Below are 24127 nucleotides of genomic sequence, written 5' to 3' on the forward strand. Positions count from 1 at the left end.
AATCAGAATAGACGTCGGCTTTGTAGTCAGGCAGACATAACGAAGTCGTCCAATCACAAAAAGACCAGAGGGGATTTTAGCAGTAGCTTGTGTCAGGTACTTTGTTTTTCTTTTTAAAATAATGACTTTAATCAGCTGATCACCATCGATCAGCTGTTTGTGTTGAAACGCGTCTGAAAACAGGTGAACATGTGTTACAGCTCATGCTAATGCTAATGCTAGGACAGAGCCAACAGCTAGGCTAGTCACCTAGCATCTCGGGTTAGCAGCTAGCTTCTAGCCTCACGGTAAACGGTCGAGTTTACGAGTTCTCCGGTAGAACCGGTTCTCTCCGTCTCGAACCCGCGGGCTCGTCTGCCTGTGTTGAAGCCCGCTGACGTGTCGCGGTGCCGGTGCGTGTGGAGCTCATGCTGCGGGTGTGTGTGGTCTGTTCGCGGGGCTCTGACATGTTGCTGTGTCGGTGTGTTCATAGTAAATGTCAGACACATGACCACCGGCGCTGGAGACACACACCGGACACACACCGGCCGTGAGGCGGGACACGCACCGGCCCCGCGGTCACAGCTCAGCCGCTGACGCGTTCACATCTCCGGGTAACGGCAGCCGTGAGTGGAGCCGGTAGCGGGCTGTGTTCGGCTCCCCTCGAACACGCCTCCCGCTACCGCTAGAAACGGGAACGTTGAACGGCACCGTGACAGCCGCCATGTGTCACTACCCGGCAGCCATAGGGCCTGTTCCAGCGGGTTTACCCAAACCGGTACATCTGCTCCTGCACCGGGACAGAGGCGGGAGGGACCCGGCGGGAGGGGTGTCTGTCTGCGGTCAACTGACACACAGAGTCCCGGTTCAGCCCCGGTTCATCCCCGGTTCATCTGACACACAGACCCTTACATTCACAACGTGTCAACTTTTAACTGACGGATTAATTCTGTTTTACTTGGTTAGTAAATCTACTAAAAGAGATCTTATACAGGAGCCCAGAAAGAGGCCCCTGACTCAATACCTCTACAGAGGAGGCTGGTCAGTCAGGTAGTTAGTTAGTCAGGTAGGTAGGTAGTTAGTCAGGTAGGTAGTTAGTCAGGTAGGTAGTTAGTCAGGTAGGTAGGTAGTTAGTCAGGTAGGTAGGTAGGTAGTTAGTCAGGTAGGTAGGTAGTTAGTCAGGTAGGTAGGTAGGTAGTTAGTCAGGTAGGTAGGTAGGTAGTTAGTCAGGTAGGTAGTTAGTTAGTTAGGTAGTTAGTTAGTCAGGTAGGTAGGTAGTCAGGTAGGTAGTTAGTCAGGTAGGTAGTTAGTCAGGTAGGTAGGTAGTTAGTTAGTCAGGTAGGTAGGTAGGTAGGTAGTTAGTCAGGTAGGTAGGTAGTTAGTCAGGTAGGTAGGTAGGTAGTTAGTTAGTTAGTCAGGTAGGTAGTTAGTCAGGTAGGTGGGTAGGTAGTCAGGTAGGTAGTTAGTCAGGTAGGTAGTTAGTTGCTCGGCAGGATGAGCCAGTAAACATGGAATATTGAATCTTGAATCTTTAACGTTGTTGTTACTCAGAAAAATTCAAGATGAAAACAATCCCAGTGTGTGATTTGGTTCAGATTGATTGAATGTGTCAGGTGCGAACTTACCGTAGTAACTTTAAACTGTTCTTACAGAGGTGGGAGCTCTGGGTCTGTTCAGTAATATATATATATATATATATATATAATCTATAGATGGTTCAGTGCTGGGAATTATTGTTATAACATGTTGACCAATCAGATCGAAACACACCAGGTGTCTCAGGATTAAAAAATACTAACCTAACCCACTTTAATTAAGATAATAAAATCTTAATACTTATTCATATTCATTGATCAAACTATAATTTATCAACAGCCACCCATTTACAGTACAATCATATAAAACAAATACAGTGTGGGGATCTTTCATCTTTGAGATTGACAGCTGTCAACGTGTCACAATAAGACCGGCCTCCAGGAACAACTCTCTGTGTCGGGATGAATGTTCCACGTGTTGTTTATGTCTCACGTGTTTGTTTGTGTGTTATTGTTGAATGGGTTGAAATGAATCATGGACTAATGTCTGTTGTTCTAGACTCAAGGGTCAGTTACTCCGTTTCCTGAGCTTTTCAACCACGTCAGCTGCTGTAGGTCTAGAAGGTCGGGGACACATGACACTCGGAGCTTCTCTTTCCAGCTTCTCCTTCCTCTTCTCAATCGTTATCACATCAAAGAAATTAATATCCCATCACTACATGTTACTGACTCGACTTCTTCCCCGGAGTCCCTTTGCCTTATCGTCTGCAGATCCAGATCGTGGATTATGATCTGTGGATCGCGTATCAGAGATCGTGATGGTGGATCCAGTATGACGGATTCTGTATCGTGTTGGCATCAGATACTGGTGGTGGACCACGACCGAGGTGGCAGCTGATGATGGATCCTAATGGCGGCAGTGGACAATGACTGTGGACTATAGTGGCATCCGATCTTGATGGTGGATCCTGATCTTGCTGGCTGCTGACCACAGACTGTGATTGAAGCAGGACAGCTTGATATATAATATTTCTCCTCAGATACTCGACCATTAATGACATTAATCCATCAATTCATTGACCTTCAGTTATGCTTCAAAATGTTTACCCTCATCAATGCTGCTAAAACCTTTATCTTGATGTTCTCCTTTACACGTGACATCTGTTCACTTGTGTCCGTCCTGGGAGACGGATCTTCACATGTGTCTCTGAGGATCCGTCCTGGGAGACGGATCCTCACGTGTCTCTGAGGTTTCTACCTTCTTTACCTGTTAAAGGTTTTAGTAGTTTGACTCTTGTTGAGGGTTCAGAACAGAGGACGTCTCACCTTGTTAAAGACCATGAGACAAACTGGGATTTGTGAATATGGGCTATACAAATAAAATTTGATTGATTGATTGATTGGTCAGTAAATACAGGTTGGAATTCTAAATATGTAATGTGTGTTGGTTTTTCTGTCTCTCTCCAGATGTTGGTTCTCCGCACTGGTTAGCTGGTCCAGATGTCGGAGGACCACCGGCACCAGCGGGCCGAAGCCTCCCGGCGGGGGGATGGCGGTCTGGAGGCGGGGGAGGGCGACACTGAGCCCAGCATGTTGCAGCAGAGACTGAAAAACAACATCTCGTAAGTCAGCTCTGCTCTGATCTACTCACTGATGATCACATGACGGTAATGTCACTAACTTCTTGCTGATTGAGTTCAGATCAGTGACTGTAAATAAAGATGAACGACCTGTCTCTACATCCTCCCACCGTTCAGACATGAAGGGTTAGGTTTAGGAGGAGGCGGAGTATTTGAACCAGCAACCAGGGGGCGATCCAGATGATTTGGCTTCACTTTTGGGAGCCATTATGTCATCCATCTTTGTTCACGGTCATAATTCTGACACTAAAGTTGATTAAAGGGTTATTCTGTTGATTTTGCTCCTCAGTGTTGATATAAATATACAAAACTTTAAATCCGCTCCTCAATCACAACCTTTAACCTGCAGTGATCAGTGTGTGTGTGTGTGTGTGTGTGTGTCATCAGCGTGTGTATGTGAGCAGTGTGTGTGTGATCTGTGTGCCATCAGTGTGTGTATGTGAGCAGTGTGTGTGATCTGTGTGTGTGTGTGTCATCAGTGTGTGATCAATGTGTGTGTGTCATCAGCGTGTGATCTGTGTGTGTGTGTGTGTGTGTGTAATCAGTGTATGTGTCATCAGCGTGTGATCTGTGTGTGTGTGTGTGTGTGTGTGTAATCAGTGTATGTGATCTGTGTGTATGATCACTGTGTGTGATCAGTGTGTGTGATCAGTGTGTGTGATCTGTGTGTATGATCACTGTGTGTGATCAGTGTGTGTGATCAGTGTGTGTGATCTGTGTGTGTGATCAGTGTGTGTTATCAGTGTGTGTGATCTGTGTGTATGATCAGTGTGTGTGATCAGTGTGTGTTATCACTGTGTGTGATCAGTGTGTGTGATCTGTGTGTATGATCAGTGTGTGTGATCAGTGTGTGTTATCAATGTGTGTGATCAGTGTGTTCTCTGTCTCCCAGAAAGAGCGTTCAGACCAAAGTGGATCAGATCCTGGTAAGAACCAAAGCCACAGTTCTCATGTCGTGTTGAAAGAATCGTGGACGTCACCTCAGCTGTTTTCTGTTTTTCTTCAACAGCAAGACGTCCAGCGTTTCTCTGACAATGACAAGTTGTACCTGTACCTCCAGCTGCCCTCGGGACCCAGCTCCGGAGACAAGAGGTCAGTGCTGCACAGTGTCGTTCACTAAGCATAGTTCCACAGGAAAACAGGTGTTGAGTTGTGTTCTGTGTGTGTGTGTGTGTGTGTGTGTGTGTGTGTGTCTGTGTGTGTGTGTCTGTGTGTCTGTGTCTGTGTGTGTGTGTGTGTCTGTCTGTGTGTGTGTGTGTGTGTGTCTGTGTGTGTGTGTGTGTGTGTGTCTGTGTGTGTGTGTGTGTGTGTGTGTGTGTGTCTGTGTCTGTGTGTGTCTGTGTGTGTGTGTGTGTCTGTGTGTGTGTGTGTGTGTGTCTGTGTGTCTGTGTCTGTGTGTCTGTGTGTGTGTCTGTGTGTGTGTCTGTGTGTGTGTGTGTGTGTGTGTCTGTGTGTGTGTCTGTGTGTGTGTCTGTGTCTGTGTGTGTGTCTGTGTGTGTGTCTGTGTCTGTGTGTCTGTGTGTGTGTGTAGTGTTGGGGACTCCAGCTCGTTCAACACAGCCGACCAGCTTCACACCTGTAACTGGATCCGCAGTCACCTGGAGGAGCACTCGGACACCTGCCTGCCCAAACAGGACGTCTACGAGACGTACAAGTCAGAAAACTCAAGCCAACGCACAGAGTACATTTTCTCAAGTTGTTGTTGGGTCATGTGACCGCTGACCCCTCCCCCTCTGTTGTTCTTCAGGAGATACTGTGAGAACCTGCAGCATCGACCTCTGAGCGCCGCCAACTTCGGGAAGATCATCAGAGATATTTTCCCCAACATCAAGGCCCGACGGCTCGGGGGCAGAGGACAATCCAAATATCCTTCCTGCTGCCTGAGGGGCACAGTGATGTCACAGTGATGTAACAGTGATGTAACAGACGCACATTGATGTAACAGACACAGAGTGATGTCACAGTAAAGATATATTATGGGCTGGTTGAGGAGCTTTAGTGTGATTGTGACTCAGCATTAAACAGTCAGTAAACTGTGATGAGGTCGGACTATGAGAGTTGCTGGTTGAATTCCCTGACCTGCCTGGCTCATACGTACTGTTACAGCGGCATCAGGAGGAAGACGGTGCTCAACATGCCTCTGCTGCCAAACCTGGATCTGAAGAACGACCCGGTACACACACACTAACACTCAAACACACTGTTCCCCAGACTTCACATGTTTGATTCCTGACCTGAAGATATCTACATGACAATATTCAGTTATAGTCACAGTGCCACCTATTGGAGTGTAGGCAAGTTGTGAGTGAACAATCCTCACTGTTTTAATGATTTTTTAATATTCTTTTGATATAGTAGTAATAGTTTTTGTTAGAGTTTCAGCTGACGCTCCTTCCTCTTCCTCCTCAGGCGGAGCTGACGGAGCTAGTTCAGACCTACAAGCAGGAAGTGACAGAGGCTGCATGTGAGCTGATCTGTGATTGGGCGCAGAAGATCCTGAAGCGTTCCTTCGACACGGTGGTGGAGATCGCTCGTTACCTGATCCAGGAGCACATTGTAAACCCTCGCTGCAGCCAGGCTGAGCTGGTCACTTCCGCAGCGCTCGCAGGTCAGTAGGACAGAGTCCACGTCTCATCATGTTTTCAGGTTGACCATCTGTCTTGATTGGCTCGTGTGTCTGTCTGTCTGCAGGAGGTCCAGCCAAACCCCACAAGGTCATCAAGAAAGCTCTGGTTGTTTCGAAAGCTGAGTCAGACGGAGCTGCAGATCAGAAGGTGCTCACACGTATTTCTGTTCAGTCACTGTTCAGTCGCTGTCTCTGCCGCTCACCACTTCCTGTCTGAACGCAGAAGGAGCCTGGAGAATCGTCCTCACTGAAGCTGCCGTCTGGAGACAAATCAGCCGCCACCAAGCCCTCCTCCCTGGACGCTCTGCCTCCTCCCTCCTCCTCCTCCTCCTCTTCCTCTCTGCGCCCTGCGGTAAGTCAACACCTCCATATACCTGCACCTCTGTCCGACCGTGTGTCTTATTATTATTGATCAATAAACAAATCAATTGAAGAAGTTAACAAATTGATTGATTTTGCAGGTGGAGGCGTTCATGAAGCAGTTACCCAGAATCCTCCCCCGTAGCTCAATCCCCGATAAAACCCAGCTCTCTGTCCGCTCGTCTCCGCCCTCTCTGGCGCCCAAGGACGCCTCAGGTGTCGGAGGGGCATCTGGACCTGGAGGTCCGGCTGCTGCCGCTGCTGCCAGCGGGGGTGGGGTGAAGGTCATTGCCATGGCAACGTTGCCCCAGCAGCAAGGCGGCCCTGTCCCAGTGATGATCTTGCCTCAGGGCTGCCTGTCCTACGAGAGAGAGAAGGTCGCCCCGCCCCCACCACCTCTGCCTCCTTCTCAGCCGCAAAACACCCCAGCAGCCCCCACCTCTGTGGTCCAGAAGGCTCGAGGGAATGTCACCAAGCGCCCCCTGGAGGTGGTGACGTCAGCTGGTGCACCAGGCATGTGTGGTGGCTCTGCTGCCAACACTCATCCAGTGAAACGGAAACGTGGCCGACCAAGAAAACCTAGGCCAGAGGACGCGCTGCTTGCTCCGCCTCCTGTTCCCCTTCCTCCTCAGCCCCCACCCCCTGCACCTCCTTCCCACCCTCCCATCATCACCTCCCTGACCGGTGGTGTCATCCAGAAAGCGTGCTCTTCCTCGTCCTCCTGCTCCTCGCAGCCGGTACTGGAGCTGGTGATCCAGGACCAGCCCGGCCTGGTTCTGAGTCAGCTGCCGGCGCTGTCGGAGCAGCGCGACGTGGTGGTACAGTGTCAGCCGCGCGGGGTGTCTGAGCAGGAACGCCACTGTCGACCGCTGCTGCTGCTCCAGACTCCAGGGAACCCCAGCTGGGAGCTGGCGGCATCAGGACGGACGCCGATGGTGGAGGTCATCCAGAAAGCTCCAAGACCAAGCAATAACAACAGCAGCGCTTCTGTCCCCGTGGCCCACCTCCCCCCTCCTCCTCCCCTTTCCTTGCCCATGCTACACGAGGAGCGGGGGGAAGTCGAAATAATGTTGACACCGGTGGAGCTGCACGTCAACCCGCCGTTGCCTCTTCCCAGCTCCTCCTCCTCTGCTGCTCCTGCCGCCTCGCCGTCTATCTCCTCCTCCATGGGGGGAAGGGGCCAGGAAGAGGAGGGGGGTCGACGAGAGAGCAGCACCTCCTCAAAGAGAGAGGGACATTAGCCCCTCCCTCTTTTCTTTTTATCAGCTCTCACTACGCTTTACCTCACCTGCAACTTTGCCCCCTGACCTCTCCTGTTCCTTATTGGTGGAAATCCCAGATTGGCGACAGCAGAGAGCCAATGAGGATAGATGAAGCCAACACACTTTGTTTCCATTGCACTGTAAACCTATGCTGTTAGAAACCTGTGATACTGCGTGTGTGCGTGTGCGTGTGTGTGTGTGTGTGTGTGTGTGTGTGTGTGTGTGTGTGTGTGTGTGTTCTTCCTCCCTGCCTCCTCATATCCTCATTCTCTAAACTTCCTGTTTGAGGCCGTCTGCTGCTTCAGATCAATGGATTTATAGAACAGAAAAGAAGCACAGATGAGACGTGTGTTCAGTATTGAATGCGACTCTAGGTGGCGTCGGTGTGCTGCAGTAGTAACTACGGGTTAGGGCCTGTTCAAGGTTCTTTGTGGTGAAAGAAATGAACTGGACATTCAGCTCAGTTCATTTGATGTTTGAGACGTTCTCAGCTGCAGAGTTCCTCTAATGTCTCCGAGTTCAGGGCAATAAAACGTGTTTGTACATGTAGAGTGAGTGGATGGACGCTGGAGGACGTGAAGACGAGAGGACGAGATGACGAGAGGACGAGATGACGTGAAGACGAGATGACGTGAAGACGAGAGGATGAAAAACGTGCAGCGGCAGAAAAGTTGGAGGTTTGAGTGAATGACCTTTTTTGGGGGGGCGCTTTGATTTCATAACATTTTAATGTGTTCAATGAAATTATTTATTTTAAATATATTTAAAACAAACAGTCGCCACGTTTTTACATTAATGTGGAGGTGTGTTTTACACACTCATCTGGGATTGGTCGGGCTAAGAATCATTTAAATCACAGATTTTTTTTAATTCATTATTTAAAATTCCAGGTTCTCAGATTTAAGTTTTGAAGTTTATTGGATGTCAACTGAGTATTTTAGTTTTCTGTTTTATTGTTCAATTTTTTAATCTCTCAAACAATGTTCGAGACATTAGCACTTAATTACACCGCTCCTCCAGCAGAGGTCGCTCTGATGCAGTGGAATGCTTTGTGTTCACATGTTCGACCTTCGCAGAGCAGCTAACCAGTGTTAGAAATAAATTCTTTTTATCAAAAAAACGCGATGAAATGAAATCGTACTTTTACTACGGAAACTTTTTTTTATGTTTAAAATTATTTCATTCAAAATTAACCAGAGAAACTTAAACAGACTTAATACTGATCGATAGATTATCAGTAAATTAACGTGTTTGACAAAAGCATGTTTATTTGAGAGCAAACTGAATTCTAAGAATTTGAACTTGAACATTTAATAAATGAATGAGTGTTTATTGTTTTATTACAGATTCATGTTGATCTCAGTAGTTTATTATTCGTATAAATTAAAAGTTTGAATTGTAAGAAAATGGTGAAAAACTAAAACATCATGTAGATCATGTTTTTTGCTTCAAAATGAACTAAAACAATTTATTTTTAAAACTGTCTCGTTAATTTTATGTTGATCGATCGTTACAGTTCTGAAAAAAAATTACCTAAAGCAGGATCTTTAAATTATTGTGAATTTCAGAATAAAATCCTGCGTTGATTCAGAAAACAAATGTGTTCCTGCTCTTCTTCTTCTCTGGAGTCAGGAGGAGTTTGTTTCGCACGATGATGTTTGTTCTTCATGTTGCCAAACCGCCAAAGTTTGGTGCTCGCCATCCCTGCACTGTTCTCATCCTGTAAACACAACAAAGAACAAAATGTTTTTGTCGACGCTCGCATATCGAGGTGTTAATACAGCTGCTTTGTGTGTGTGTGTGGGTGTGGGTGTGGGTGTGTGTGTGTGTGTGTGTTTCCCTCCGTCCTGTGACATTGAGAGCTTCAGGTCAGTTAAAGTGAAAAGACTTAAAATCCTTTTTGCATGATGTGAAAATGAGTTTTAGTGCCATGAACTGAGCAAAGTTTAGCTCACATGCTAACGGCTGCAGCGCCACCAATAATTCATAACAAAAATGAAAAAGTTTAGTAAATATCTCCACAAGGTGGAAAACGTCTGAGTTTGTCTTTGAGCCTCAAACAGAACTGAGGAAAGTTGCACTGTGAAAACAAGAGAAAGTCATGATGCTGTCACCGAGCAGCAGCCTAAAGCATCTTAGATACAAACGCTGCCATCTTGTGGTGATGACGTCATTTACAGTCAGTCTGTGCAGAAGGGATCGTGGAGTGGAGGCGTATCGAGGCCCCACCCATACACACTTTCAACCAATCAGGAGTCAGTCTCAGCTGTCAATCGAGATGTGTCGGTCGATGATTTGGCTTCACTTTTTAAAAAGCTGTCATGTCGTCCATCTTTACAGTTTGTGGTTCAGCCCTAAAACCTTCTGTGTGTAAGATTTAGTGACATCCAGTGGTGAAGATGCAAAGTGCAACCAGGTTGCTTCTTAAAGTATGAGATGTTTGTTGGAATCGTTCACTGTGGAGCCGTGGAGCTCAAAAAAGAAACGGGTCAGATAATCAAAGATTAAAGGATCGGGATTCGGGTATCAGAGCGTTGACCTTAAAGGATCAGACTCAACCGCACAACATCCTCTGATGTCACTTCCTGTCTGTGATGCATCATTTCTAAATTCGTACTTTAGTTGTTTTTATCAAATTTTATTTTTATTAAGGTTTTGTTTACGTTAAATGTTTGTTCACCTTCACTTCAAGAGCCATCTAAGGTTTTGTACTGAGAATATTTTTATTCAGTTTCCTGTGACGAATTTATTCAAAAGCTGATTTCAAGTTTAAACGAGGCTTCAGATCTGTTACGATCTTTGTGTTTGAATTCCATATTGAGTTAAATAATAAAAGCAATTTGATATGACAAGTGAAACCTCGTTTAATCTTCAAGTTCTCTGATGGTTGCTCTCATTGGGCCGTTCAGGTTGCTAGTCAGTCATGTGACAGTCGTCAAGGTCCAGTTTATCGAGTTGCTTTTGGTTGTTTTGGTTGTTTTTTCAAACCATGTGACCTGAACGACCCTGAGGTGACGTTAACGCATTAGAGGAGAGACGAACGTTTTCAGAAAAGAAACTTGATCCAAAGACGCTTTTAATAAATATATCCCCAGTTTGAATCAGAAGAAAAAGGAGTCGATGAAGGTGCATCTATGGTTTTAGTGACGATGACGTGGCGTCTGTGGGGATGAGCTGATCCTGGTCCAACGAAAGAGTCAGAGTTTTATTCTGAAATTATTTTCTTGAGCTCATTTTAATTCATTTAAAATATAAATTTATGTGAACAGCAGAAGGAGCTCTTTGTTTCTGTTTCCCTGAGCGACGCCGCCTCCTTAGCGTGAAAAGTTTAACATCGTTATGTTTGGACGTGACGTCAAACGCTTGGAGCTTCGTGCAGATAAATTTCAATCATCAGTGCTGTAACTAAAGTTTGTTTCTCTTTCTGTTGTTTTAACTTCCTGTTGTTGTCTCTTTCAAAGTTGTACAGTTTGTCGATGTGCAGATCTTATTATGATTCTTACTGTTGCTATGACGATGTTGTTGCATGGTTTCTGTGACTGTCAGGTTTTGTATTTTTATTCTTTTAAAATGTCTGTTTTTAACCTGCTGGCTTTTTCTTTTTCTTTTGCACTTTATCCCTGAAATGAAAGATTGAAGGTCAAAGGTCAACATTGGTCCACATGTGAAAAATAAAATGAACCTTTGCTCATTTGTTCTTTGATGTGGAAACAACAATTGAATTCAATTTTATTTGTATAGCGCCAAATCATAATATACATTATCTCAAGGCTCTTTGCATTGAAGGTCAAGTCCTTAACATTTTTTTATAGAGAAACCAACAGTTCCCAAAATGAGCAGCACTTTGGCGACTGTGGAGGAAAAACTCCTCTAAAACCATCTCTTTCTTTCACAGGCTTTTCTCTTTCACTTTTCTGTCGGTCCCTCTCTCCACCACCAGGAGGCGCTCTGCTGTGTGTGTGTGTGTGTGAAACGTTGCAATCCTGACTTCAAAATAAAGGCCTTGTGCTAATAATTGAGGGGGAACAGCTACTGAGGACAAGAGGAATTAAAATGTGAAAAATAGCTGAGCTCTAATTATAGATTAATTTATTATATTGTCTCTGAGGTTAAGTTTGATCATTTGAATAAAAGCAGATCAAACAGACGGATCAAAGTTAACTAAGATCGTTCAGATTCATTTAAATTGAAATGGGATAGAATAGTCTCCCTGAGCGAGGAGCAGGAGGAGCAGGAGGAGGTTCTTGATCAGTTGATGGTTCTGCAGAACCATTGATCATTGATTTGGTTTCAATCAGCTGTGTGAGATCAAAGCGATTCACATGATGAATCCTTTCATAATAAATCATCCTTCTGTGCTTTTATTTTGTAAATTTAACCAGAAGTTCAGGCGTTTCCGACTGCTGCTGCCTTGACGGATGTTGCGTCACTGAGGTTTTAAAGTCGAGTCGAGCCGAGCCTAGTCGGACCAGATGGAGCCTGTAGCCCCGAATTAGACCCGAATTAGATCTAGATTTGACCCGGACTAACGCTGGATCAAAGACCCGGAGTCCCGGGAGTGAAAGCGGATTACAGCCGAGTGTGGGAGCGTTTCCCCGGGTGAGGACGCGTCTGTAACCGGGTAAGAGTTCGTCTCCTCTCGGTTCGGTTGGTTGTGACCCGGATGTTTCGGAGCTGAGTCCCCGGGCTGAGGGCCTTCAACAGCCCGGCTCTGAGCCTCCTGTCCCGGACTGTTTATCAGGAGGGAGCGGCTCCTCCCGGTCCTCCTCTTCATCCTCCTCTTCCTCATCATCCTCCTCTTCTTCTTTCTCTTGCTCCTCCTCTTCCTCTTCATCCTCTTCTTCATCGTCTTGATCCTCCTCTTCCTCTACATCCTCCTCCTCCTCTTCTTCCTCTTGCTCCTCTTCTTCCTCTTCCTCCTCTTCCCCCTCTTCATCCTCCTCTTCCTCATCATCCCCCTCTTCTTTCTCTTGCTCCTCCTCTTCCTCTTCATCCTCCTCTTCTTCATCGTCTTGATCCTCCTCTTCCTCTACATCCTCCTCCTTCTTTTCTTCCTCTTGCTCCTCTTCCTTCTCTTCTTCCTCTTGCTCCTCTTCCTTCTCTTCTTCCTCTTCCTCCTCTTCCCCCTCTTCATCCTCTTTCTCTTGCTCCTCTTTATCCTCCTCTTCCTCTACATTCTCCTCCTCCTCCACATCTTCCTCTTGCTCCTCTTCTTCCTCTTCCTCCTCTTCCCCTCTTCATCCTCTTTCTCTTGCTCCTCCTCTTCCTACTCCTCTTCCTCCTCTTCCCCTCTTCATCCTCTTTCTCTTGCTCCTCCTCTTCCTCCCCATCCTCCTCCTCTTCCTCCTTGTGTTGCATCTCCTCACCTCTGCTACGTTTTCATGTAAAACATCTTCATGATGAACTTGTAACATCTTTATAACATGTTAATAACATCTTTAGTACATCCGAACCTGAACCTGATCTGAATCTGATCCTGAATCTGAACCTGAACCTGATCTGAATCTGAACCTGAACCTGATCCTGATCTGATCCTGATCTGAATCCGAACCTGAACCGAACCTGATCCTGATCCTGATCTGAACCTGAACCTGATCTGATCCTGATCCTGATCTGAATCTGAACCTGAACCTGATCTGATCCTGATCCTGATCCTGATCTGAATCCGAACCTGAACCTGAACCTGATCTGAATCTGAACCTGATCTGGATCTGAATCTGAACCTGAACCTGATCTGAATCTGAACCTGAACCTGAATCTGAACCTGATCTGAACCTGATCCTGATCTGAACCTGAACCTGAATCTGAATCTGAACCTGATCTGAACCTGATCCTGATCTGAATCTGAACCTGAACCTGATCTGATCCTGATCCTGATCTGAATCCGAACCTGAACCGGATCTGGATCTGAATCGGAACCTGAACCTGAACCTGAACCTGATCTGAACCTGAGAGTGTCAGTGTTTAGTCCAGACTTCACGTCCAGTCTGAATATTATCGTCTGTGTGTAAGGTCGACCTTCACCCAGGCCTCGACGTTCCAGAACCATCACATCTGGAATCTTTCACTCTCTCACACACACACACATAGACTGCTGTGATGACATCACACTCAGCTGTGTGCGATCAGCATGTTCCAGTGATGATGTCATCAGGAGTGTATCATTAGCGTCTCATGTTTGTCGTATCTCCACAGAGGGTGAGAGTCGAGAGTCAGGAAGTCTGTGATGAAGATGATAAGTTCATCTACAGAAAATTAATCAGATGATCATTGATTCAAATTGAGAAAATATGGGCAGATTAATGATTATTAGATTAATCAATAATGTCTTTGTTCTTCAGTTTTCATGTTTAACTGGTGAATTGATCATTGATCAGTCAACAAATGACTAAAACAAATCTGGATCCAGCTCAATCAATCAATCAGCACGTCAAAGACAGGATGACACTGTTAAACATCATGTCATACATGTTCAAACCTCAAACATGTTTTAAACAAGTTTCAGTTTGAAAACAAACAGATGGTCGTCATTAGCGTGTTTTATCAACAGGAAGTGTTGGTGGACGTCAGCAGTGATCAAAGGCCAGAGGACGTTACATAACACACACACACACACAAACTCAGGCGTGGGCGGAAGACAAAGCAAAACCCCATGAACACGCGTGTGTTTGTGTAATTTAGCGTCTCTGTGGATTATTTTCTTTATTAATTGTTGATTTTGTTTTTCAAGATCAATATTTAAAATTTACCACGACAGAAAATATTCTCATCTGAGAATCTAAAACAATCAACTAATCAACTAATCAACTAATCAACTTATCGATCAACTGAACAGTTTCATCATGTTTCGGTTCAACATGTTTCCAGGCTGAGATGACATCATCATGTGTGTTTTCAACACGTTAATTTAACTGTTTACATGTATGTTCATGTTCATGATGTAATGTGGCACACTGCTCCAGTCTTTATGCTAAGCTAGGCTAACCAGGTTATATATCTCAATGGTCAGGTATGTGCTCCTGACCTCCAGGGGGCGCTGCAGTTGGAGAGAGGAAGATCAGAACAGCTGCAGGAAACTGATTTTGCTCTTTCTCCTGTTGTCAGGTGCGCTCTTCCAAAATGGCCGACGCTGACGTCTCTTTGTCCCCTGCTCTGCGCCAGCTCCACCTTAGCCCCTCGCACTCAGCCCCGCCCCCTCCTCCAGCCTCCTCCTCCCCCACCACCTTCTCATGCCCCTCCTCCCCCTCCAGTGCCTCCTCTTCCTTTTCTTCCTCCTCTTCGACCTCCTGCTCTGAGAGCTCGTCTGATTGCCCCAACCACCACCATCATCATCCTCATCACCATCACCTCCGCCCTCAGCTGCAGCTGCCCCCGCCCTCTCACAGCGAGCAGCCCTCCTCCCCTAGCGCCAGCCCCCGCAGCTCCAGCCCCAGCGGGAGCATCGGCAGCACCGGCAGCCTCGGCAGCAGCAGCAGCGCCAGCGAGGGCATCGGCAGCAGCAGCGTGTCGAGTGGCGGCGACCTGCGAGGTCCGAGTCCGCCGCTGGATGTCATCTCAGAGGACGCCATGGAGATGGACCTCGAAGGTGACCAAGGTAACGAGGAGAGAGAGAAAAGGATGTGTTGAAGATTAGTTCAGTTCAGTTGGACCTGATAATCTAAACCGAGATAAATCCATTTGTTGATTCAAAATAAGAGAACGTGATGTTTCACTGGCAGAGTTGCCATTTTTAGGAAAAAGTGAAAATCAACAGTTTTCACCATAAATATAAAAAACAACACAAACACAAATGATGTTTGTTATGATTTGCATACAGAGCGGGAAGTGACATTTGGTCTCATGATCACAGGAGAAACTTGCAGGTCACATTCTAACGTCAGGTGAAAAGTGACGAACCTCAGTCGACGTCCACAAACATCAAAGATGTCACAGCATCCACCACCATGATTCTCTGAAGAAAAATAATTCAGTATCAAATCTGAATGTGATCGTGTTCATGTTGACGAATTAAACGGAGTATTTGTCAGTTCATGTTATATGTAGCAGGACATCTTCTTCTTCTCTGTTTCCAGTGATCAACCCTGAAGTCGCTCTGAAAGCTTGTCAGGAAGTTCTTCTCAAAGTCCAGCTGCAGAACAGAGACGTGCCAGAACAACAACAACAACAACAACAACAGCAGCGCACGGACTTGTCGGAGCGCTGTGCTCCTCAGTACTTGAGTCCAGACACCAGCTCCATCAAAGAGGAAGACGAGGAAGACGAGAAACAAGGTGGAACGTCCCAACAAGACCCGCATCCTTCAGCCAGACTGCATTCCTCTCCACTGCCACCGGGGGTGTCACCATCATCGAAACAGTCGTGGCTGCTGCGCCTCTTTGAGTCCAAGCTGTTTGACGTTTCCATGGCGATCTCCTACTTGTACAAGTCGAAGGAGCCGGGGGTGCAGGCGTACATCGGGAATCGACTCTTCAGCTTCCCTGACTCTGAGGTGGACGTCTACCTGCCGCAGCTGCTCAACATGTATGTGCACATGGACACGGAGGTGGGAGACGCCATCAGACCGTACCTGGTGAGTTCATTGGTTTCGGATCAGTTTACCATCATCATTTGATGTTAAGATTTCTAACGCAGCTTAATAGTAATGAAAACAAGCTAGTGTTAGCTTGTTCACAGCTACAGAGAAAACTCATTGTGATGTCACATGACATCTTTGCCAGGAAGCTGTTGACCTATCACAACAGAGTGGGCTTTACCAGGAGGGGGATCTTAAAGGGACAGGAGCTAAAACGAAGAGTTTCAGATGAAGCTGGACTTTGTTGTTCATGAACAACGTATGATTGAAACTAGTTTTGTGAAAACGTTGTTGAGGAGCTGAAACTGAGTTTCTGTGTGTTTTGATGTTTTGTCTCAGATCCATCGCTGCAGAGGAAGCATCACCTTCTCGCTGCTGTCGGCATGGCTGCTCGGCGCCTACTCCTCCGACATGCACATCTCCACCCAGCGTCACTCCAGAGGCACCAAACTCCGAAAACTCATCCTGTCCGATGAACTCAAGCCATCCGCTCTGACGCCCGTCACGCCCAGACCAACTTCAGCTTCTGTCTCTGAAAGCCCAGTGTCGTCGCCGTCCCACCGCCGCTGTCACCGCAGGCACACCAGCAGCAACACAGAGGCTTCCGCTGCCGCCGTGCCAAACAACCCCACATCAGGGGAGTCTGAGGTCTTTGTTTCTCCGTCTAGAAGGACCCACCAGAGATCCAAGTCGGACGCCTCCACGGCAAGCAGCGGGCCCGGCACTGGCCTCCGACGAACAGGAAGTAACCCGAAGGTGGAGTCGGTTCACGAGGAGGTGAGATTCACTGTGTTTGTTTTTTAATTGAATGGAGGAGGGTGGAGTTCAGTCTCAAGGCTACAACCATACGGGTACGTCTCGTCATCTCTGCTACAGATACACCTGACGTCCACACGACTCCGGAGTCTTAGATCCGATAAAACAGAGAAGTTTGTAAATGCTGCTGGTTCGGTTTTAGATGGGAAACTCTTTTATTCTGGACGCTCAGAAACTGAGACGTTTGGAAACGATGACGCTCACAGCTTCTTGCTGATTGGTTCTTTTTAGTCATGACGTAACTGTCTCTGATTGGTCTCCTGTCACATGACCTCCTTCCAGAATAGAAGAACCAGCATCAGCCTCAGCTCCCAGAACACAACATGGAGAAGCAACGTGTTACTGACAGTTGCTGTTCAGGTCAATTCTGGATTTGAGTTTGAACTATTGCTGCTTCTTTCTGCAACAACCAAATGCTTCCTGTTTACAGCGTGTGTGTGAGTGGTCATGTGATCTGTGTTTGAGTGCCACTTTTAGAATGGTTCTGGTGCTGATTGGTCTTAATTTAACAGGATGAAAACACTTGAAGCTGATTGGTTGTCAGATGTGAGTAAATGAAACAGAAGCTCCTCTTCTTCTTCTGGAACATGAAGGAAAATCAGTTTTCACGTCTGAGCTGCTGCCGAGTCGCTCGTCACATTCTTGGCCGGCGCTCCAGACACGTGCTGACCAGATTTTCCATCGGCCGAGATCCAGGCTCTGGATCAGTTTTCTTCTTGTCATCGTCGTCAGAAAGAGAAACTGACAATTAAAGAGACGACTGAGAGAAGAGTGTAACCTCCCGTCTGTTTCTCTTCCTCTGGAGAGAAGGCGATGAGGAACCTTCAGTTGAAAAGTTCAGGACCGAGAGAGTCAGAGGAAACGTCTGAAGGAAAAGAAAGACAGAATCATCCTGTTTTAAAAAAGTGAAACTGATATCAGATCAATGTTTTAAGTTATTGACAGAAATACATTGATTACTTAATAACAACATTCATTGAACAAGAGATTCAGTTTAAATCAATGCATTTAACTTGACTTTTTATAGATATGAAACAGCAGAGAAACATTTTTCTGTCTTTTTCTTTTCTCTCCGTCCTTCACGTGTTCATTTGTGTGTGTGTGTGTGTGTGTGTGTGTGTGTGTGTGTGTGTGTGTGTGTGTGTGTGTGTGTGTGTGTGTGTGTGTGTGTGTGTGTGTGTGTGTGTGTGTGTGTGTGTGTGGTTTTCTTTCAGAATCTGACTGATGATTGGCTGAAAACAGATCACATGACTCATTTTTTTTCTAGGCAGACTTTTGTTGATGCACAGTGATTAATAATCAATATGACAAATACTCACATGACTCCTGGTCTGCCTCAGCCCGAGCGTCTCCGTCCTCAGCGGGAGTTTGTCAAGTCTCTGCTCGGCATCGGGAAGCGTTTGGTGACGTTGACGACCAAAGAGCAGAAGACGCAGCGGCTGATCTCAGAGCTGTCGCTGCTCAACCACAAGCTGCCGGCTCGAGTGTGGCTGCCCACCGCCGAGCGCCAGCACCACGTCTGCAGGATCCCGCACACGCAGGCCGTCGTCCTGAACTCTAAAGACAAGGTAATGTCAGAGCCTCGCCTGCAGGAGGCGTACAGGATAAACCGCTTCAGATTAATGTCTCAGATTGTTCATCTAGAACGTGGTGTCCTGCTCCTCAGGCGCCGTACATCATCTACGTGGAGGTTTTGGAGTGTGAAAGCTTCGAGACGTCTCTGGCTCCCGTTCGGATTCCGGAGACCAGGATCCACTCAGCTCGTTCCGCAGAAAACCTGGACTGTGGCGGCATCCCGGCGACCATCGCTAACGGGATGACATCCGAGCACAGGGCGGGAAGTTTCTCTACCGTCCCAAACTACGACAATGACGAAGACGCGTGGGCCACCGACGATATCGGACAGCTGCAGGTCGAGGTGAGAGGAGGGCGGGGCTTACATCCAACATCAGCTGACAGTTACGTTAAAATTAGAAAATATGTTGCCTAGCAGCAGTGTTCTCATGATGGTGTGTGTGTGTGTGTGTGTGTGTGTGTGTGTGTGTGTGCGTGTGTGTGCGCGTGTGTGTGTGTGTGTTGCAGGCCGAGGCTCAGACCAGCAGCAGTGACAACATCAGTCAGTTTTCAGTCGACAGCATCACGAGTCTAGAGAATAAAGAACCAGTGTTCATCGCTGCTGGAGACATTAGGTACACACACATGAACACACACACACATGAACACACACACACATGAACACACACGCATGAACACACACGCATGAACACACACACATGAACACACATGAAAACACACACACATGAAAACACACACACATGAACACACACACATGAACACACACACACATGAACACACACACACATGAACACACACGCATGAACACACACGCATGAACACACACACATGAACACACATGAAAACATGAACACACACACATGAACACACACTCATGAACATACACATGAACACAAACACACACACACCAGCTGACCACGTCTCTGTCGCTGTTCAGGCGCCGTCTGTCCGAGAACCTCGCTCACACTCCGACTACGTTCAGGCGAGACCCTGAGGACCCGTCAGCCGTCGCCCTCAAAGAACCCTGGGAGGAGAAAGTCAGGTGAGGTCATCGACAACATTAACGTTAAGTAAATGTTATAGAAACGTTTGTCGGCCGCTGCTTTCACACTGTGTGTTTGGGTGTTTACTTCCACAGGCGAATCAGAGAAGCTTCTCCGTACGGTCACATGACCAACTGGAGGTTACTGTCGGTCATCGTGAAGTGTGGAGACGACCTGAGGCAGGAGCTCCTGGCCTATCAGGTGCTCCGACAGCTGCAGGTACAAACTCACCTGAACACAACTTCAAACACTGATCCACACAAAATCTGAAAAACACATTCTATTTTTACATGTTGTTCCTTTATGGTTTTTCACCTGAAATCCAGATTTAATCTGAGCTGGTTTAACATCATGTAGCATGTAGCATGTAGCATGTAGCATGAAGCATGTAGCATGAAGCATGTAGCATGAAGCATGAAGCATGTAGCATGTAGCATGTAGCATGAAGCATGTAGCATGTAGCATGTAGTACAGTGCCTCTGTCAGTGACGTGTGTGTGTTGTGTGTCCTCAGTCGATCTGGCAGCAGGAGCGAGTTCCTCTGTGGATCAAACCGTATAAGATCCTGGTGATGTCATCAGACAGCGGGATGATCGAACCCGTCCTCAACGCCGTCTCTCTGCACCAGGTGACAAACTGATGCTGTCGTTACTATGGAAACTTCTTAACGTTGAACACGATGAAACACTTTGTTCCATTGCGTCAGATATTTTTTATCTGCAGCTTTTAAAAGTCTTTAGTGTGAACTTTTTATCTTCACTGGTCAATTAGTTCATTATTTTATTGTCATGAGGAAAATCACAAATGAATGAAACAAATATTAATGTTCATTAAATGCATATATTGATTATTATTGATTTATTATTATTATTGATGAAGATAAAAAGTTCTGATCATTGGTGACGATGAAACATTAACGATGATGTCATTGTGAATTCTTCAGGTGCGTAAACAGAGTCAGCTGTCGCTGCTCGACTACTTCCTGCAGGAACACGGCAGCTTCACCACCGAGGCCTTCCTGTCCGCTCAGAGGAACTTCGTCCAGAGCTGCGCCGGATACAGTCTGATCTGTTACCTGCTGCAGGTCAAAGACAGGTGAGACAGGCCTGTGTGCTAGGCTAACATCCGGTCTGTGTGCTAGGCTAACATCCGGTCTGTGTGCTAAGCTAGGCTAACATCCGGTCTGTGTTCTAAGCTAGGCTAACATCTGGTCTTTGTGCTAAGCTAGGCTAACATCTGGTCTTTGTGCTAAGCTAGGCTAACATCCGGTCTGTGTGCTAGGCTAACATCCGGTCTGTGTTCTAAGCTAGGCTAACATCCGGTCTTTGTGCTAAGCTAGGCTAACATCCGGTCTTTGTGCTAAGCTAGGCTAACATCCGGTCTGTGTTCTAAGCTAGGCTAACATCTGGTCTTTGTGCTAAGCTAGGCTAACATCCGGTCTTTGTGCTAAGCTAGGCTAACATAGCTGTGTGTTCTATGCAGACACAACGGGAACATCCTGCTGGACTCTGAAGGTCACATCATCCACATCGACTTTGGTTTCATCCTCTCCAGTTCTCCTCGTAACCTCGGCTTCGAGACGTCCGCCTTCAAGCTCACGTCAGAGTTCGTGGACGTGAGTAAAATCGTATTTAGTTTTTAAAGGAACTGAACTGTGGTCAAACGATGGCTTGTCTGTTTTTTCCGTGACGACATGTTGCAGGTGATGGGCGGTTTGGACGGAGACATGTTCATCTACTACAGGATGTTGATGCTTCAGGGTCTGATCGCTGCCAGGAAGCACATGGAGAAGGTTCTGCAGATCGTCGAGATCATGCAACAAGGTGACGTTCTGACAGAGAACCAATCAGGAGCCGTCTTCACATTCAGAATAAAAAATCTGCTTTCACATGAAAACCAGTGAATCAGCTGATTCACAATCAGATTCAGATTCAGAAATTAAAGAAATCATTTAATTAATGAAAGTTGAATCTTTTTAGTTTTGCTCATTATTACATAAATATAGTAGGGTTAGGGTTAGGGGGGTTAGGCTGTTTTCTCAAATGTCTTCATTAAGCACACAAAAACTAAGTGTTTTGTTGTTTCACATTAATTTACATACGTACATTTTGATTTTGATTTTTTTGTGTGTTGAAGTTGAAATAATAATAATTCTTTCCTCCAGGTTCCCATCTTCCGTGTTTCCACGGCTCCAGCACCATCCGTGGTCTGAAGGAGCGTTTCCACATGTCTCTGACGGAGGAGCAGCTGCAGCTGCTGGTGGAGCAGCTGGTCGACGGGTCCATGCGCTCCATCACCACCAAACTCTACGACTCCTTCCAGTATGTCACAAACGGCATCATGTGACCGGAGGGGGCGCCGTTGTGACATCATCAAATCTTTTCTGGCTGATTCTAAAACCTTTTCAAAGAGTCTGAGACAGAAGCTATCGAGACCTGAGGGACGGGAAGTTTACCTCGTCTGTTACAAGATGGATCTTCAGTGACGCTCACGTTCTCGTGACAAAAGATTTCTGCCTCGTTGTTTTGCTGCCTGAGACGAATTAATTAAAAAACTGGTTTTCTATTTTATTGCCTTTGACGTGAAGCGGTGGCGACGGAGGAGAGGGAACTGCTGGTGAATCATCATCTGATCATCGATAAAATCATTGGTCATTTATCGAGATCAACAGTTTCACAGATTTATTTTTCTGGCAGCTGATTGGATGACTACATTTTATTTTAATTTGTTTAACTTTTTTTTTCCTTTTCTTATTAATAATTCGATTTTTATCTCGTGATGAGAAACTGAGTCATTTCTGCTGAATCTGCAAAAAGATTCATGACCAAAGAACTTTTCTTCAGATTCATGGGAAACGTTTTCACGAGAAGAGTTTTCATTCGTATCAGAGTTTTTTCTCCTGGTTGATTTTGGATCCTAATATTTCATTGTTAAATACTTAAAAAGTGAAAGTGGATCTGAATCCAACTGACGAAGCTCAACAGGAGCTTTAGTTTCCTCGGGTCAGTTTTCTGAATTAAACACAAACTGGTTTAGAACGAAAGAAAAGAGACTAGTTTGAAATAAGTCTGAGACCAGATTTCATCATTTTTATTTAAACTCTGTTCTCGAATCAGATCAGCTCATTGGCTCGTTGACACAACTGTAATTATCCTGGAGGGTTAAATATCATTTGTTAATTGACAGTAAAGTCCAATATTTGATCAAAAGATCATTAACGTGCTCACATCAATTTTTGGTAAGAGACATTTTTTTTTGGCAGAAGTAAAATCTAAATATCAGCAGCGTTTGATTAAATAAGATTCGTTGATGCAGTGTCACTGCTGCCGTCAGATATTTAAAGAACCTGATGACAAGATAAAATTGATTGTTTTAATTCAAGTTCGTCAAATTCTGTTTTAGTCAAAGGTCATAAAAGAAAGTTTTAAATGACACTAATGAAAGAGTTGAATCAATTCTACAGTTTCATATTAATTATCTTTTTATTTACTTGAATAGTTTCACATTCAGTTTGAAGCAAAACAGAAACAGTTGAACTGATGATCACAAAACGAGAGAGGAACCGACTCTTTGCTTCTGTGTTTGACAGAAAATCGATTTTTTTTCCCAATGATCAATAACCATCATTTTCCTGAATATGTGAATGTTTTTTAAATTGTTCATTTAAACGTATGTTAACGTCAGAACCGACGAATTCTCAGTATTGACAAGTCAAATCTTTGTCTGATGTTGTTACTGAAGCTGGTTTCACTTTGTGTCGGCTTTACTTCAGTGGATCTCGCCTGTGTGTTCACGAAACGTTTGAAAGTACGATGACGTTTTTCTTATGAATCTCACTCTTTACACTAAAATACTAATTTTATAGAATTTAAGTTGATTTTAGTCGATGACGTATAGAATTCAGCAGAATTAACTTTACCTGAACTTGCAGGGGCTAGTTAGCAAAATGCTATAAGCTCGTCACTGCTCTTGTGCCCCACATTAATAACTGAGTTGTGATTGTGATGAAGGTAAAAGGAGGTTAGAGCTAAAGGTGAAGTTCTGGTTAACAAACAGAACATGACATCAGCGTATAAAATCAAAATACTATAACATTGTTTAGCTCTTAGCATTGAAGCTAAGTCATAATCATGCTAATGACCGAAAAGCTGCAGCAGTCATAATTATCACAGAAATCGAGCTAAAACTGAATTATTTTAAGTTTTTCTATAATAATTCTTGTTTATAAAATGGATTTAATGGAGGAAACATATATTTTGAAAAAGAATTGTGATTAAATTAATTTGTCATTGACTGCAACAAAGTGAACGAATACAATATAAATCTATTAACTGTTAGCAAGCTCAAAAGTAGTAAAGTACACTATCAGTGAGCAGCTGAACCCGGCCGGTTAGCTAACACTTAATGTTTACACTTTTCAGTTACTTCAGTTTTGTATTCTTGTCTTTAACTGCGACGGAAAATATCAGTTTGCAATAAAATGATTAAATTCCATTTTATTTGTATAGCGCCATATCATAATTTACATTATTATTTCAACCTGATGAAAAGCGACTATTTGAATTAATCGTAAAGACACTATAACAACTTTACACTGGAATAAAGCCATCGTCAGTTGTTGCAAAGGTTTTTTGTTTTGACCACTATTGAAGGAGAGGCACATGTTAGCTTCCGCTAAGTGTTAGCCTGCTACTTAATAACACACAAAGATGCAGCTGTG

The 24127-nt window shown here is 45.3% G+C and overlaps 2 protein-coding genes across 8 annotated transcripts in view; both read left to right on the forward strand.

Moving 5' to 3' along the window:
• Positions 1 to 24127, forward strand: part of rfx5 (regulatory factor X, 5) — a 27804-nt gene continuing 3677 nt past the window's right edge. Inside the window, exons 1-11 of one of the 5 annotated variants that reach the window (XM_034600526.1) lie at positions 1 to 96; positions 2982 to 3136; positions 4047 to 4080; positions 4164 to 4246; positions 4686 to 4808; positions 4902 to 5018; positions 5249 to 5327; positions 5564 to 5762; positions 5846 to 5928; positions 6004 to 6132; positions 6242 to 7542. In XM_034600526.1, the coding sequence (XP_034456417.1) occupies positions 3015 to 3136; positions 4047 to 4080; positions 4164 to 4246; positions 4686 to 4808; positions 4902 to 5018; positions 5249 to 5327; positions 5564 to 5762; positions 5846 to 5928; positions 6004 to 6132; positions 6242 to 7381 (2109 nt within the window). In that variant the 5' untranslated portion in view covers positions 1 to 96; positions 2982 to 3014 and the 3' untranslated portion in view covers positions 7382 to 7542. Of the gene's footprint in view, positions 97 to 161; positions 184 to 206; positions 941 to 1854; positions 2116 to 2917; positions 3137 to 4046; positions 4081 to 4163; positions 4247 to 4685; positions 4809 to 4901; positions 5020 to 5248; positions 5328 to 5563; positions 5763 to 5845; positions 5929 to 6003; positions 6133 to 6241; positions 7543 to 24127 lie in introns of those variants that run through there. The other 4 variants (XM_034600522.1, XM_034600525.1, XM_034600523.1 and 1 more) reach the window with 4 other exon arrangements.
• On the forward strand, positions 11782 to 22442 carry LOC117770790 (phosphatidylinositol 4-kinase beta-like). 3 transcript variants are annotated; one of them, XM_034600518.1, is made up of 15 exons: positions 11782 to 12023; positions 14507 to 14996; positions 15475 to 15971; positions 16314 to 16751; positions 18137 to 18358; positions 18457 to 18708; positions 18873 to 18979; positions 19303 to 19407; positions 19504 to 19627; positions 19922 to 20035; positions 20351 to 20502; positions 20890 to 21022; positions 21110 to 21230; positions 21572 to 21821; positions 21857 to 22442. In XM_034600518.1, exons 2-14 carry the CDS (start codon positions 14522 to 14524, stop codon positions 21751 to 21753), a joined length of 2922 nt encoding a protein of 973 aa, XP_034456409.1. In that variant the 5' UTR covers positions 11782 to 12023; positions 14507 to 14521; the 3' UTR covers positions 21754 to 21821; positions 21857 to 22442. The 3 variants fall into 3 exon arrangements, with proteins under 3 accessions (XP_034456409.1, XP_034456407.1, XP_034456406.1); XM_034600516.1 differs by having other exon boundaries at positions 11783 to 12023; positions 18131 to 18358; positions 21572 to 21825; positions 21873 to 22442; XM_034600515.1 differs by having other exon boundaries at positions 11783 to 12023; positions 18131 to 18358.

This window comes from Hippoglossus hippoglossus, chromosome 11 (assembly GCF_009819705.1).
Source record: "Hippoglossus hippoglossus isolate fHipHip1 chromosome 11, fHipHip1.pri, whole genome shotgun sequence".
Taxonomy (NCBI): domain Eukaryota; kingdom Metazoa; phylum Chordata; class Actinopteri; order Pleuronectiformes; family Pleuronectidae; genus Hippoglossus; species Hippoglossus hippoglossus.